The following is a 15,507-nucleotide window of genomic DNA, read 5'->3' as shown; positions in this document are numbered from 1 at the left end:
ATACCTCAGCCCGTTGTGGCACGCGAACCTTACCGAAATCCCTGCGTACCCACTCCATGCGGACAGAATGCACATTGCCGTGTGATCAATGACCAGGCAATTTGTAGCTGTCTGTCCGAATATTATGGCACGCCCCCACACTGCCGACCCGAATGTACACTAAACTCTGACTGCCCCGCTCATCGTGCGTGCATAAATGAGAAGTGTCGGGATCCATGTCCAGGCGCCTGTGGCCTTTACGCTCAATGCAATGTCTTAAACCACGTGCCGAGCTGCACCTGTCCAAGTGGCTATATTGGCGATCCATTCCATCGCTGTTATCCAGCGCCCGCTGTTATTCCCACTCCAATCGCCGATGATCCTTGCCAACCTTCACCGTGTGGTGCTAACGCCCAGTGTGCGGGCGGCACTTGCAGCTGTTTGCCCCTTTACCAGGGCGATCCGTACGTAAGCTGTCGTCCAGAATGTGTCTTGAGCACGGAGTGCCCCTTGGACAAATCATGTGTGCGTAATCGGTGCATAGATCCCTGTCCTGGCACTTGCGGCTATGGCGCCATATGTGAAGTTCACAATCATGTGGCCATGTGCCACTGCCCCAGCGGCTTGCAGGGTAACCCATTCGTCTTATGCCAAGCTCCGCCACTGCAGACATCTGCAGCACCGCCACCATTGCAACCATGCCAGCCATCACCATGTGGTGCGAATGCAATTTGTCGCCCATCTGGGCATCAGGCGATCTGTAGTTGTCTGCCGGGCTATTATGGCAGTCCACCAATCTGCCGGCCCGAATGCACAACTAATTCTGAGTGCTCTCTCAGTCTAGCATGCATTAATCTAAAGTGTCGCGATCCTTGCCCGGGTGTTTGCGGTCATCGTGCCGAGTGCCATGTTATAAATCACAGGCCTCAGTGTGTGTGCCCAAGAGGCTACACGGGTAGCCCTTACACACAGTGTGAACCTATAAAGCCAGCTTCAATTCAACGTGAGTCACTTGATCCTTGCGCTCCCTCACCCTGCGGCCCTCATTCTGAGTGTAGCAGTGATCAGAACGTAGCCACTTGTCGCTGCCAACCGGAATTTGTGGGAGTGCCACCCTACTGTCGTCCAGAGTGCATATCCAACAGCGATTGCCCCAGCGATCGATCATGCATTAATCGCAAGTGTCAGGACCCCTGTCCTGGTCTGTGCGGCTTCAACGCGATATGTCGCACCAGCAATCATCAGCCTAATTGTGTTTGTGCCCCTGGACTAACTGGAAATCCATTCACCTCCTGTCAATTACCGCACCCACCCTCAATACCACCGCCCACAACGACGGCTGTACAAACACCTCAGTATGAGCAGCCTGCAAGTAATCCCTGCGAGCCCAATCCTTGCGGTGCCAATGCGCTATGTAGCCATCACCGCGGGGTTGGCTCCTGTAGCTGCCTGCCTGACTACTACGGCAATCCCTATGAAGCTTGTCGTCCCGAATGTATACTAAATAGCGACTGTCCCTCGCACCGAGCTTGTGTACAGCAGAAGTGCCGTGATCCTTGTCCTGGCACGTGTGCTTTCAATGCAGAGTGTCATGTAGTCGATCATCTGCCGCAATGCAGATGCTTTAGAGGCTATACTGGCAACGCATTGACGCACTGCAGCCCTCTGCCAGCAGTAGAGCAATGTAAGCGAACACTGCCAGGGAATTCCCGTATCATGTGTAACAAATTTCTATTTATCTTTCACTCAGCACCTATAAGTCACCTCAATCCCTGCGAACCGTCACCGTGTGGCCCTAATGCACAGTGCCGCGAAAGCAATGAGCAAGCTATTTGCTCTTGTCTCCCTGACTTCTATGGTAGCCCACCCTATTGCCGCCCCGAGTGTACCTTGAACTCTGAGTGCCCTTACGATAAGGCCTGTGTACAGCACAGGTGTATCGACCCTTGTCCAGGCACCTGTGGCATTAGCGCTGAATGTCGTGTCCATCACCATAATCCCATTTGCTACTGTCCGCTATCGCACACTGGAAATCCGTTTACTCGTTGCTATAAGACTCAAACAAGTAAGCTTCAATGTGATACAACGGTCTATTGCAGCAGTTCTTTTAATAATAATTTTTCGGAAAATATAGCTCCCACAATTGTAGAACGCCCAATTTATGACACCCCAGCACCACCCTATCCGATTATCATACCCGGCGTGATTTACGTTCCCTCTGCACCACAGCCGGGTATAAATTATAATCCATCGCCGACTATCACGCCCCCACCAACACAACAGCCGCAGTATGCGAAGCCTGGTCAACAGCCGGGAGTTCTTAACATACCATCCGTACTACAACCTTCGTCTCCATCACCTCAACCACCAATCTACGATGTGACCTACCCAACACGACAGCCCGCTCGAGAGCCAAGCGTAGTGAATATTCCTTCGATACCACAACCGGTGCCACCGGCTCCACAACCTCCGATCTACCTTCCATCCCCACCAGTTTCTTCAACACCTTCTCCACAGCCAGGAGTAGTGAATATTCCTTCGATACCACAGCCAGTGCCACCGGCTCCACAACCTCCGATCTACCTTCCATCCCCACCAGTTTCTTCAACACCTTCTCCACAGCCAGGATTAGTGAATATTCCTTCGATACCACAGCCAGTGCCACCGGCTCCACAACCTCCGATCTACCTTCCATCCCCACCAGTTTCTTCAACACCTTCTCCACAGCCGGGAGTTGTCAACATACCATCTGTACCACAACCAACTTATCCATCACCCCAGCCACCGATCTACGATGTCAATTATCCATCTCCGCAACCGCCTCAGAAGCCAGGAGTAGTGAATATCCCTTCGATACCACAGCCAGTGCCACCGGCTCCACAACCTCCGATCTACCTTCCATCCCCACCAGTTTCTTCAACACCTTCTCCACAGCCAGGAGTAGTGAATATTCCTTCGATACCACAACCGGTGCCACCGGCTCCACAACCTCCGATCTACCTTCCATCCCCACCAGTTTCTTCAACACCTTCTCCACAGCCAGGAGTAGTGAATATTCCTTCGATACCACAGCCAGTGCCACCGGCTCCACAACCTCCGATCTACCTTCCATCCCCACCAGTTTCTTCAACACCTTCTCCACAGCCGGGAGTTGTCAACATACCATCTGTACCACAACCAACTTATCCATCACCCCAGCCACCGATCTACGATGTCAATTATCCATCTCCGCAACCGCCTCAGAAGCCAGGAGTAGTGAATATTCCTTCGATACCACAACCGGTGCCACCGGCTCCACAACCTCCGATCTACCTTCCATCCCCACCAGTTTCTTCAACACCTTCTCCACAGCCAGGAGTAGTGAATATTCCTTCTATACCACAACCGTTGCCGCCAACTCCACAGCCTCCTATATTTATTCCATCACCTCCAAATTCTCCAACAATTGCACCACAGCCGGAAATTATATACATACCTTCTGCGCCGCAACCATCACCTCAACCAGTTCCAGCCACTCCGCCGCCTCGACCAGCTATATATGATGTATATTATCCGCCACCACCACAAATACCAGGAGTTATAAATATTCCATCCCTACCACGCCCAATATCTCCGACACCAACACCACAGCCACCAATTTATATTCCGTCACCTGCAGTGCCTTTACCTACCTCACAACCCACTGTCGTTAATATACCGTCAGCTCCTCAACCTACCTTCGCTACACCTCAAACACCGATTTATGATGTAAGCTACCCAACACGACCAACAACCACACTTAAGCCTGGAGTTGTGAATATTCCTTCTGTGCCAAATCCGTTACCTCCAACTGCCCAGCCTCCAATATATGTAACATCTCCTTATGCAACGTCAACACCTGCACCACAACCGGGAGTTATCAATATACCTTCCGTACCTCAACCAACATATCCGACGCCTCAGCCTCCAGCTTATGATGTGAATCGCCCGAATGAACCTCCAGCCGTAAAACCTGGTGTTGTCAATATTCCTTCGATACCACAACCGTCACCAACAGCTAGTCGGCCTCCTGTATTCGTTCCATCTGCAGTAACACCAACATCTGAAAAGCAACCAGAAGTTATCAATATACCAAGCGTGTCAAAACCTACGTACCCAACAGCTCCAACTCCGGTCTTTGATGATATACAACCAAAGCCTTATCCACCCTCTCAAAAACCTGGTATTGTGAATATTCCTTCAGCCCCAGGCCCATATCCAGTGGGCTCAACATCCGCACCTCCACATTTTACTCCTGCTGTTACCAATACACCCCGTCCGATTAGTGATGTAGACATTAATCCATGCTACCCATCTCCATGTGGTCCATATTCGCAATGCCACAATCGCTTTGGGGTGGCTGCATGTGTGTGCCTACCGAGTTATAGTGGAACACCGCCTAATTGCCGTCCAGAATGCATTGTAGACTCTGATTGCCCTGCTTACCTGGCTTGCGTAAATGAAAAGTGTCGCGATCCTTGCTTAGGATCTTGCGCATACAATGCGCTATGCAGGGTTCACAATCATGTGCCCAACTGCTTCTGTCCAGCTGGATACTCCGGAGATCCATTCATCTCATGTCAGCGAACGCCTCCAATAAGCGTGCAACGGGAATCCACTGCAACAAAAGATCCTTGTTATCCCTCGCCTTGTGGGGCTAATGCTATTTGCAACAATGGTGTATGTAGCTGTCTGAGCGAATATCAAGGAAATCCTTATGTCGGCTGTCGTCCCGAATGTGTGCTCAATACGGACTGTGCGAACGACAAGGCGTGTAGACGGCAAAAGTGTGTGGATCCCTGCCCGGGAACTTGTGGAGAAAATGCCGTTTGTAAAACATATAATCATATTGCCTCGTGCTCATGCCCAGCTCAAATGCACGGAGACGCCTTTGTACGTTGTGATCCCATACCGCTACCCGTACCCAAACCACCTGTTACAACTACCACTACACTTCCTGCTATTATACCACCACGGCCGCCGGTCTATCCCTGCCAACCCTCACCCTGTGGACCAAATGCTGAGTGCCGTCCATATCAGGAGCAAGCGATTTGCTACTGCCTGCCTGGATATCAGGGCACACCACCCTCGTGCCGTCCAGAGTGCAGTAGCAATTCCGATTGCGCTCTTGACAAGTATTGCTTGAATCTTAGGTGCCAAGATCCCTGTCCGGGTGCCTGTGGCTTACGCGCTATTTGTCACGTAAACAATCACAGTCCCATATGCGTGTGTCCACCCTCGCTAACGGGTAATCCCTTGTTAGCCTGTCAGCCCATAGGTATGCTACCCTCATATCTTAAAGCCCAAACAATATCTAATGCAAATCTTTCAGTATTGCCACCAGCACCAGCAAAGGATCCAGTCGAAGTGAATCCCTGTGAACCATCTCCCTGCGGTCCACACTCAGAGTGTGTGGCCACACAGCAGGGTGCACAATGCCAGTGTCTCAGAGAGTTTATTGGCACACCGCCGCACTGTAGACCTGAATGTGTTAGCAGTGCGGACTGTGCCGCTGACAAGACTTGCTTTAATCGCAAATGCATTGACCCCTGTCCCGGTAGCTGCGGTCAGCTGGCTTTGTGTCGCGCTATAGCTCACAGCCCGCACTGTTACTGCCCAACAGGCTATGTGGGTGATCCGTACACCGTATGCACGCGACCCACACCGCCGCCAGTGCTGGCTTCACCCAAGCCTGTACCATGTAATCCAAATCCTTGTGGTGTAAATGCCATTTGTCAGCCGCAATATGATCAAAGCGTCTGCAAATGTCTGCCCGAATATTATGGCAATCCTTATGAGATCTGTCGACCCGAGTGCACACGTAACTCGGACTGTGGCAACAATCTGGCCTGTGTAAACGAAAAATGTCGCGATCCCTGTCCTGGTGTCTGTGGTATCAATGCCTACTGTCAGGTTATCAATCATGTGCCCTTCTGCGAATGCCAGCCACATCATGTGGGCAATCCCTACCTCAGCTGTCACTATATCCAACAAGAACGTAAGAAACAATTCGAGTGCTTACAAACCGCATTAATGATGCTACTAAAAACTATTTCCTATGCCGCGATTTCTCTACTCTTTGATGAACAACGCAGTACTCAATTGAATGGGTTGTCTTCTTGTCCACCTTCTTATAATACTTACCAATCTTATGCCTTGTTTCCTTTTGTTGTGCCTTTTAACCCCTTAACTCTACGCGTCTCTTCTACAAGAACCTTTTGATACCTGTCGTATCAATAGGCTACACGATTTCTTTAGAATTTGCCCTTTGCTGAAATTGTCTTTTGCTCATCATGACGTCATCCAACACTTAAAACACATCACATTTTGAGAATTTTCTAGCGAAATAGTTAAAACGCTTTTGATTTGCTTGGTGCTTTTAGAAATGCTTCGCTTTACTTTTGCCGTCAAACACGTATGCAAGCTAATCCGAACTTTTTCCCCGTTTAGCCACGCCCCCAGTGTATAAAAATCCATGTGAGCCAACGCCTTGTGGCGCCAATTCCCAATGCCGCGAATCGCAGGGTCAAGCCATTTGCAGCTGCCTGCCACAGTTTATAGGCACTCCGCCCGCCTGCCGTCCAGAGTGTGTCATTAGTGCCGAATGTGCCGCGGACAAGGCCTGCATAAACCAGAAGTGTGAGGATCCCTGTCCTGGCGCCTGTGGCCTCAATGCACAGTGTCATGTGCGCAACCACAGTCCGCTCTGCTCCTGCCAATCTGGTTACACGGGCGATGCCTTCGTCCGTTGCTTGCCGATACCGCCACCCAAAGAAGCAGATCCACCTAAGCAGCCAGCTATGCCGTGCGTGCCATCACCATGTGGACCCAATTCGCAGTGCCGTGAACAGAATGGAGGCGCCAGTTGCAGCTGCTTGCCCAATTTCATTGGCGCAGCGCCAAACTGTCGCCCTGAGTGCACCATTAATGCAGAGTGCCCCAGTAATTTGGCTTGCATCAATGAGAAATGTCGCGATCCTTGCCCCGGTGCCTGCGGCTTTGCAGCGCAGTGTAATGTAATCAATCATATGCCCAGCTGTTCATGCCCCACTGGCTATACAGGCGATCCCTTTACTAGTTGCCGTCGCATACCACCCACACCGCCACCGGCACCACCAAGTATGCTCAGTCCTTTACAACTCACGACTCTTTCCCCTAACAATAAGCCCAACTCTCTTGTAGTTCCTGATGATCCGTGCAATCCCTCGCCATGCGGCAGCAATGCGCAGTGTCGCAACGGTGTATGCTCTTGCCTGCCCGAATATCAGGGCGATCCCTATATCGGTTGTCGTCCGGAATGCGTGTTGAACTCCGAGTGCCCCAGAAATCGCGCTTGTGTGCGCAATAAGTGCATTGATCCTTGCCCCGGAACATGTGCCCAGAACGCTCTGTGTGATGCCATCAATCACATTGCCATGTGTCGCTGTCCAGAGCGAATGACTGGCAATGCATTCGTTGACTGCACACCTGTGCGCGACGAGCCCATTGTCAATCCTTGTCAACCATCGCCATGCGGAGCCAATGCACAGTGCATTGAGCGCAATGGAAACGCGATTTGCTCCTGCGTCACTGGATATCTGGGCCAGCCTCCCAATTGTCGTTTGGAGTGCTACACTAGCTCGGACTGCTCGCAGCAGCACGCGTGCATCAACAACAAGTGCGTGGATCCCTGCCCAGGACAATGTGGCCTCAATGCAGTATGTCAAGCTGTACAGCATCGAGCGCACTGCGAATGCATCGCTGGCTATACTGGAAACGCCTACCGACTGTGCAATCCCATTGTTGTGGAACGCAAGCCAGAGAAAGCTCGCGATCCGTGCTACCCATCGCCATGTGGACAAAATGCTCAGTGCACGAACGAGAATGGTGAAGCGCGTTGCACTTGCCTGGCGGAGTTCCAGGGCACGCCACCCCACTGTCGACCAGAGTGTTCTTACAATGACGAGTGTCCCAATAATTTGGCCTGTATCGGTCAGAAATGCCGCGATCCATGTCCCGGAAGCTGTGGTCAAAATGCTCTCTGTAGAGTTACCCTACATACTCCCAATTGTCACTGTCCCGCCGGTATGACGGGTGATCCGTTCCGACTTTGCCAGCAAGTGCAAGAAAGTAAGAACCAATCGTCCAACCCAACAAGTTTGCATATTGTATATAGGCAGGGCGACCCCTCTTCCCCACCCAACCCTAAGTCTAGGACTAATTTCATTTTATGTTGATTTCACAGCTCGGCCAACACCATTGCCTACACCGAAGAATCCCTGCCAGCCATCGCCGTGTGGCAGCAACACCGAGTGCCGCTTGCGTGGCGAAAGCCATGTCTGCGAATGTATACAGGAGTACATAGGCAATCCGTATGAGGGTTGCCGTCCCGAATGTGTTGGCAACTCTGAGTGCCCAGCGAATCGCGCCTGCATACGCAACAAGTGCGCCGATCCCTGCCCCGGCACCTGTGGCCTGGAGGCTCTATGCAATGTTAACAATCACATTCCAATCTGCTCATGCCCGACAGGCTATACGGGCAATGCCTTTGTGCAATGCACACGACAGGTAACACCACTGCCGCCCTCGGATCCATGCTATCCATCACCGTGTGGTCTCAACTCAGTGTGCCGCGTGCAACGAGATCAAGCTGTTTGCGAATGTCTGCCCGGCTTCTTCGGTAATCCACTGGGCCAGGGCTGTCGACCCGAATGCACGCTCAGCTCGGATTGCGCCAAGGATCGTGCTTGCGTAAATAATAAATGTGTTGATGCCTGTGCCGGAGTATGCGGCTATGGCGCCGTCTGTCAGACCATCAATCACAGCCCGATCTGTTCGTGTCCCGATAACATGATTGGAAATCCATTTGTGCAATGCGAAGCGCCACGCAACGTTGATGTTGATCCATGCCAGCCATCGCCGTGCCGCAGCAATGGCATCTGCCGTGTTCACAACGGCGCCGCCACCTGCAGCTATCCGGAGTGTGTGACTAACGAGGACTGCTCCAGGGATCGCGCTTGCGTCAGTCAGAAATGCCGTGATCCATGCCAGCAGGCTTGTGGCCTTAACGCCATTTGTCGTGTCATCAATCACAAGGCCATTTGCAGTTGCCCACCAGAGTTTTATGGATCACCGTATGCTCAATGCGTGCGTCAAGTACCTCAACTGGATCCACCGAAGCCTGAGTGCACCAGTGACAACGAGTGCAGCAACGACAAGGCATGCATCAATCAAGTCTGCCGCAATCCCTGTGAGCAATCCAATCTGTGTGCGCAACAGGCACGCTGCCATGTGCAGCTGCATCGTCCGCTCTGCGTATGCAACGAAGGCTACACTGGAAATGCTTTGCAACACTGTTATCTTCTGGGCTGTCGCTCCGATGGTGAGTGTGCACCCAACGAGGCCTGTGTCAACGAACAGTGTGTGGATCCCTGCACTTTCACTCAGTGTGGCGCCGGAGCTACCTGTCGCGCGGACTTCAATCATCGTGCCCGCTGCCACTGCCCTGACGGCTATCGTGGCAATCCTCTTCTGCGCTGCGAACGACCCGAATGTCGCAACGATAATGAATGCGCCTTCCACTTGGCCTGCCGCAACGAGCGCTGCGAAGATCCCTGCAATTGCGGCGTTGGTGCTCAGTGTCGTGTAGACAATCATCGTGCTCAATGCCGTTGCCCAGCCGGCTACAGCGGTAATCCAGCAATAAGCTGTGAATTGCTGCCTGTCAAGCCCGAAGGCTGCACCATGGATGCGGAGTGTCCCAGCAAATTGGCCTGCTTCAATGGCGAGTGCAAGAACCCATGCGATGTAACCCATCCATGTGGAGCGAATGCCATCTGTGAGGTCGTCGACACACTGCCCCTGCGCACAATGATCTGCCGATGTGAGCCTGGCTACGTGGGTGATGCTGACATTGGATGTCGCAAAGGTGAGTCCCTAACAAACAAGCGAACAATTCCGAATGGAATTGTAACTATTATTTTGCTTTATGTCGAGTTTGCTTCTATCATTACAGCCAAGAGTTATAATAATTATATTATTTATGTAAATTATGTTCAATACAAGTTCCCCTTTCCATCCGTTTACAGAGCTGCACATTGTATATTAAATATGCACTCGATAACCTCAATATAACTGCAGCACGCTCACTTTAATTGCTAACTTATCGAATTCCACGACTAATTAATTGTTTTTAACGCATATTTAGAACCCGTACGTGACCAAGGCTGCGTATCACATGATCAGTGCCAGGATACGGAGGCCTGTCGCGCTGGCAATTGTGTCAATCCTTGCCTGGATGCATCACCCTGCGCACGTACGGCTGAATGCCTGGCGCAGCAGCACCGCGCCATCTGTAGCTGCCCGAAGGGCACTCAAGGCGATCCATTCACCAATTGCTATCAGCCACGTAAGTTACTTGTAAACCTAAACCAATCCGGCACGTTCCGCTTACAACTCGACTTTTTTCATGCAGCACAAATCACAGCTGGCTGCGCACACGACTCGGAATGTACACCCACAACAGCTTGCATTAATAAACGCTGCCAGGATCCTTGTGCTGAGGCCAATCCGTGTGCTGGCAATGCCGAGTGCCGTGTGCAAAACTCACGACCCATTTGCTACTGTCCCGCTGGTTGGGGTGGTGATCCACAAGTGCAGTGCTTCAAGCGTAAGTGCCACACAAATTTAATCGATATAATTAATAATAATATTCGTTTTTGCAGCCGAGTGCAAGATAAATGCTGACTGCCCCTATGACAAGGCTTGCCTCAATGAGAACTGTGTCAACCCGTGCACACATGGCCAGGTGCGTTGCGGCAGCGGTGCCGAATGCTTACCACAGAATCACCAGGCTGTCTGCCGCTGTCCCGAAGGCACTCAAGGTAGTCCCTTCATCGCTTGCATCACCGGACACTGTCAGTACAACGAGGATTGTGCTGATGATGAGGCCTGCGATCGCTTGAATCGCCTTTGCCGTCCAGTTTGCGAGCAGGACACGTGTGCTGTGAATGCTCTTTGTGTTGGACGTAGCCATCAGCCACGATGTGAATGCCGCACAGGCTACCAGGGAAATCCGTTCGTGTTGTGCGAGCAGCCCAAACAGGAACCACAACCGCAGTGCACTCAAGACGCTGACTGTCCATCAAAATTGGCTTGCATCAATCAGCTCTGTGCAAATCCATGTGCCACTCCGCATGTGTGCAGTCCACAGCAAAGCTGTACCGTCTTGGATACCCTACCGCTTCGCACCATGATCTGCAAGTGTCCCAGCGACACTGTCTCGGACAATTCTGGCAACTGTGTGCCCATCCAGCCGGTCATCGTCTCTGGCGGCTGTCAGCATAATGCTGAGTGCGCCAGCTCTGAGGTGTGTCTGCATGGCAGTTGCTTGGATGCCTGCCACCTGGAGCGTTGCGGTGTCAATGCTCAATGCAATGCACGCGATCATTATGCGCAATGCAGTTGTCCTGCTGGTTACCAGGGTAATCCACGCATCGAATGCTATACCACGGACATTGCCATGCCTAAGATTCCGGGCCCCGAATGCACACGTAATGATGATTGTCCGCGGGACAAGAACTGCCAGAACGAACGCTGTGTGAATCCCTGCGTGGCTGATGCCTGTGGTCTGGGCGCCTACTGTCATGTGCAGAATCGCGCCGCTATTTGCCGTTGTCCGCCTGGCTACACCGGAGATGCTCGCACTCGCTGTCTGCCACGTAAGTCGACACAAAACTTTTGAATTTCAACATAATCTAATTCTAAATTATTTGCAGCTTCGGATGTCATCACTGTGGGCTGCAAGTCGAACTCTGATTGCCCCATTGCCGAGGCGTGCATCAACGCGCAATGCATTAATCCCTGCAACTGTGGCCCCAATGCCGAGTGCACGGTCAAGAATCATCATCCGATTTGCTACTGCAAGCCCGGCTTCTCTGGCAATGCCCAATTCGGCTGCGCGCCTATTGGATGCCAGTCGGACGATGAGTGCGCCGGTGACAAACAGTGCATGAATCATGAGTGTATCAATCCCTGCCTGGTCGCCGATCCTTGTGCTCTGAATGCTGAGTGTTATGGCCGTAACCATCGCGCTAGCTGCCGTTGTCCCGCTGGTCTTGAGGGAGATCCATTTGTGCGCTGTGTGCGTCTGGAATGTCACTCGGATCACGATTGTGCCTCCAATTTGGCCTGCGTTGCTAACCAGTGTGTGAGTCCTTGCGCTCAAAGTCCCTGCGCTCAGAATGCTATCTGCCAGGCGCTGCAGCATCGTGCCGTCTGTCGCTGTCCTGATCAAATGCCATTGGGCAATCCCTATGCCTACTGCGAGCGCCGACCCGTAGAGCCAGTGTGCCGCGACGATGGCGACTGTCCCAGCGGCTTGGCCTGTATCGATGCCAAGTGCAAGAATCCATGTACCGAGCTTTCGCCTTGTGCACGCAGCGCTCACTGCAGTGTGCTGGACAGTGTGCCCGTGCGGACCATGGTCTGTGAGTGTCCTGAATCGCAAGTACCGGATGCTAGCGGCGAATGCCGTCAGCTGGTATTACAGAGTCCACCAGGCTGTGAAAGTGATGCGGATTGTGGCGAACAGGAGGCCTGTGTCAATCGCCAATGCCGGAACCCTTGCAACTGCGGCACCAACGCCATTTGCCAGGTGCAACAACATCGCGCGGTGTGCAGCTGTCAAGATGGCTTTGAGGGCAATCCTTATGCCGCCTGTCGCTCCATTGGCTGTCGCGTCGATGGCGAATGCGACTCTGGCAAGGCCTGCATCAATGGCAACTGCATCAATCCCTGCCTGCTCAACGATCCGTGCGGCGCCAATGCCGAATGCTACGTTCAGTCGAGTCGTGCCCAGTGTCGCTGTCTCAGCGGCTATCGCGGAAATCCCTACGAGCGCTGCCGTGTCATTGGTTGCACCAGCAACAATGACTGCCCTACGGACAAGACCTGCCAGAACGAACAATGCGTAAATCCATGCGTCTACCACAATGTGTGCGCGCCACGCGCCGAATGTCGTCCACAGAATCACATGGCCGTTTGCCGTTGCCCTGCAGATTACCTTGGCAATCCCTATGTGGACTGTCGCCCGGAGCCGCAGCCCGTGTGCAAACTGGATACGGACTGTCCTGCTCGTTTAGCCTGCATCAACGAACAATGCGTCGACCCATGCTTGGTATTAGAGCCCTGTCAAAGACCTGCCCAGTGCCAGGTGACACCTACGGCACCTGTGCGCACCATGATCTGTATATGTCCGGATGGCTACATCAGCAGTGGCAGCGGTAGCTGCAAGCCCACTACCAGCGTAGTGAAAGTAGGCGGTTGCATCTCGGACACTGATTGTCCTGCCGACAAGTCTTGCGTGAAGGGCATTTGCCGTGATCCATGCAATTGTGGCTTGAATGCCGAGTGTCGCATCAAGGATCACAAGCCAGTATGTACCTGTCGTCAAGGCTATGAAGGTAATCCCGAATTCGAGTGCTCCAAAATTGAATGCACCATCAATTCCGAGTGCCCAGCAACACACGCTTGCCGTAATCAGCTCTGCGTGCCCGCCTGCCAAGGCGAGCTCTGTGGACCCAATGCCGAATGTCTGGCTATAAACCATCGAGCCGTTTGTGAGTGTGCCCCTGGACATGGCGGAAACGCACGTCTGGGCTGCACACCGCTTGGCTGCCGCAACGACGATGAGTGCCCATCGGACAAGGCCTGTGTCAATGGCAAGTGCGCCAATCCATGCGAGACTACAGCCATTTGCGCTAACGATGAGTTGTGCAAGGTCTATCAACACAAGCCGCAATGCGCCTGCGCGCCAGGCACTGTGCCCGGCCGAAATGGCTGTGAACAGGTTCGAGTTACGCCCGTTTGTCTCAGCGATATGAACTGCCCAAGTCAACATGCCTGCCTGCGAGGCGAATGTGTAAATCCTTGCAATGCGACACAGCCGTGTGGCGTGAATGCCAACTGCCGCGTCCTAGATACCCTGCCTGTGCGCACCATGATCTGTGAATGCCTTGAGGGCTACACAGGTAATGCAGCTGTGCAGTGCGACAAGCGTTCGCTGTGTGTCATCGAGAAGGGCTTTGTACGCGACGTCGATGGTCAGTGCGTGTGCCCGCCTGGCAGTGCTCTGGACGTCTACGAGTACTGCACACCGTGTCTGGTGGAGCAAGGTTATCGTATCGACGAAAGCGGTCACTGTGTGTGCGCACTGGAGCGCGGCATGGTAATTGATGAACGTGGTCGCTGCACATGTCCCATTGAGCTGGGCTATCGTCTGACACCGCTTGGTGAATGCCAGCCCGTAGAGCAGCCGGAATGCGTCAGCAATGAACAGTGCGCGGACAATCGCTTCTGCAATCCCGAAACAAAGACCTGCGAAGATCCCTGTCTGACCAAAACATGTGGTGTGAATGCCTTCTGCAATGCTGTGAATCATCGTGCCCAGTGCCAATGCATCACTGGCTATACAGGAAATCCCGAACTGCACTGCAATCACACCAATTTCCGTACTGACTTCCCACGCCCCGACATGGTGGTCAGTTGCCTGGCTGATGGAGTGCAAGTCGAGATCCATATAACCGAACCCGGCTTCAATGGCGTCCTGTATGTCAAGGGACACAGCAAGGATGAGGAGTGCCGACGTGTTGTCAATTTGGCTGGTGAAACGGTGCCACGCACCGAAATCTTCCGAGTTCACTTTGGCAGCTGCGGCATGCAAGCCGTTAAGGATGTGGCCAGCTTTGTCTTGGTCATACAGAAGCATCCCAAGCTGGTTACCTACAAGGCGCAAGCCTACAACATCAAGTGCGTCTACCAGACCGGCGAGAAGAATGTGACCTTAGGCTTCAACGTATCCATGCTGACAACAGCTGGCACAATTGCCAATACGGGACCGCCGCCAATCTGTCAAATGCGTATCATTACTAATGAAGGCGAGGAAATCAATTCCGCGGAGATTGGCGATAATCTACGTCTACAAGTGGACGTTGAGCCAGCCAGTAAGTGGCTTATATCCGAAATCTTTTATATTCGAAATCTCATTTCTTTAACCTTTGCTTCTTGCTCATCTAGCTATTTATGGCGGCTTCGCGCGCTCTTGCATAGCCAAGACCATGGAGGATAATGTGCAAAACGAATACCTTGTAACCGATGAGAATGGCTGCGCCACTGATACAAGCATCTTTGGCAACTGGGAGTACAATCCGGATACCAACAGCCTGCTCGCCAGCTTCAATGCCTTCAAATTCCCCTCCAGTGACAATATACGCTTCCAGTGCAACATACGCGTATGCTTCGGCAAATGTCAGCCGGTCAACTGTGGCGGCTACAATGCCTTTGGACGCAGGCGTCGATCCATTGCGGACAACTCCAGCGACACAACGGCAATCGCCACAAGCACTGGCGTGGAGGGTCAGCTGCGTGAGGAGATAACTATCTCATCCAATGCCATATTGACATTCGAGAAACGCAGCGGTCCAGGCCTGAATGATGCCAACAGTGAGTGCCCCTACTAGAGGCTACCATATC

The 15,507-nt window shown here is 52.6% G+C and overlaps 1 protein-coding gene across 4 annotated transcripts in view; it reads left to right on the top strand.

The window, feature by feature from the left end:
• LOC111601174 overlaps positions 1 to 15,507 on the top strand; it is a 115,817-nt gene that overhangs the window by 98,102 nt on the left and 2,208 nt on the right. For 2 of the 4 annotated variants that reach the window (XM_030224436.1, XM_030224437.1), the window contains 8 exons: positions 6,448 to 7,116; positions 7,180 to 8,106; positions 8,222 to 9,904; positions 10,184 to 10,384; positions 10,451 to 10,645; positions 10,701 to 11,696; positions 11,754 to 14,978; positions 15,052 to 15,477. In XM_030224436.1, the coding sequence (XP_030080296.1) occupies positions 6,448 to 7,116; positions 7,180 to 8,106; positions 8,222 to 9,904; positions 10,184 to 10,384; positions 10,451 to 10,645; positions 10,701 to 11,696; positions 11,754 to 14,978; positions 15,052 to 15,477 (8,322 nt within the window). The remainder of the gene's footprint in view (positions 1 to 6,447; positions 7,117 to 7,179; positions 8,107 to 8,221; positions 9,905 to 10,183; positions 10,385 to 10,450; positions 10,646 to 10,700; positions 11,697 to 11,753; positions 14,979 to 15,051; positions 15,478 to 15,507) is intronic. The other 2 variants (XM_030224439.1, XM_030224438.1) reach the window with 1 other exon arrangement.

Source organism: Drosophila hydei, unplaced genomic scaffold (assembly GCF_003285905.1).
Source record: "Drosophila hydei strain 15085-1641.00,03,60 unplaced genomic scaffold, DhydRS2 tig00008114-arrow-pilon, whole genome shotgun sequence".
NCBI lineage: Eukaryota > Metazoa > Arthropoda > Insecta > Diptera > Drosophilidae > Drosophila > Drosophila hydei.
Note: the sequence above shows the minus strand (reverse complement) of the source record. Positions and strands in the feature narration are given on the sequence as shown.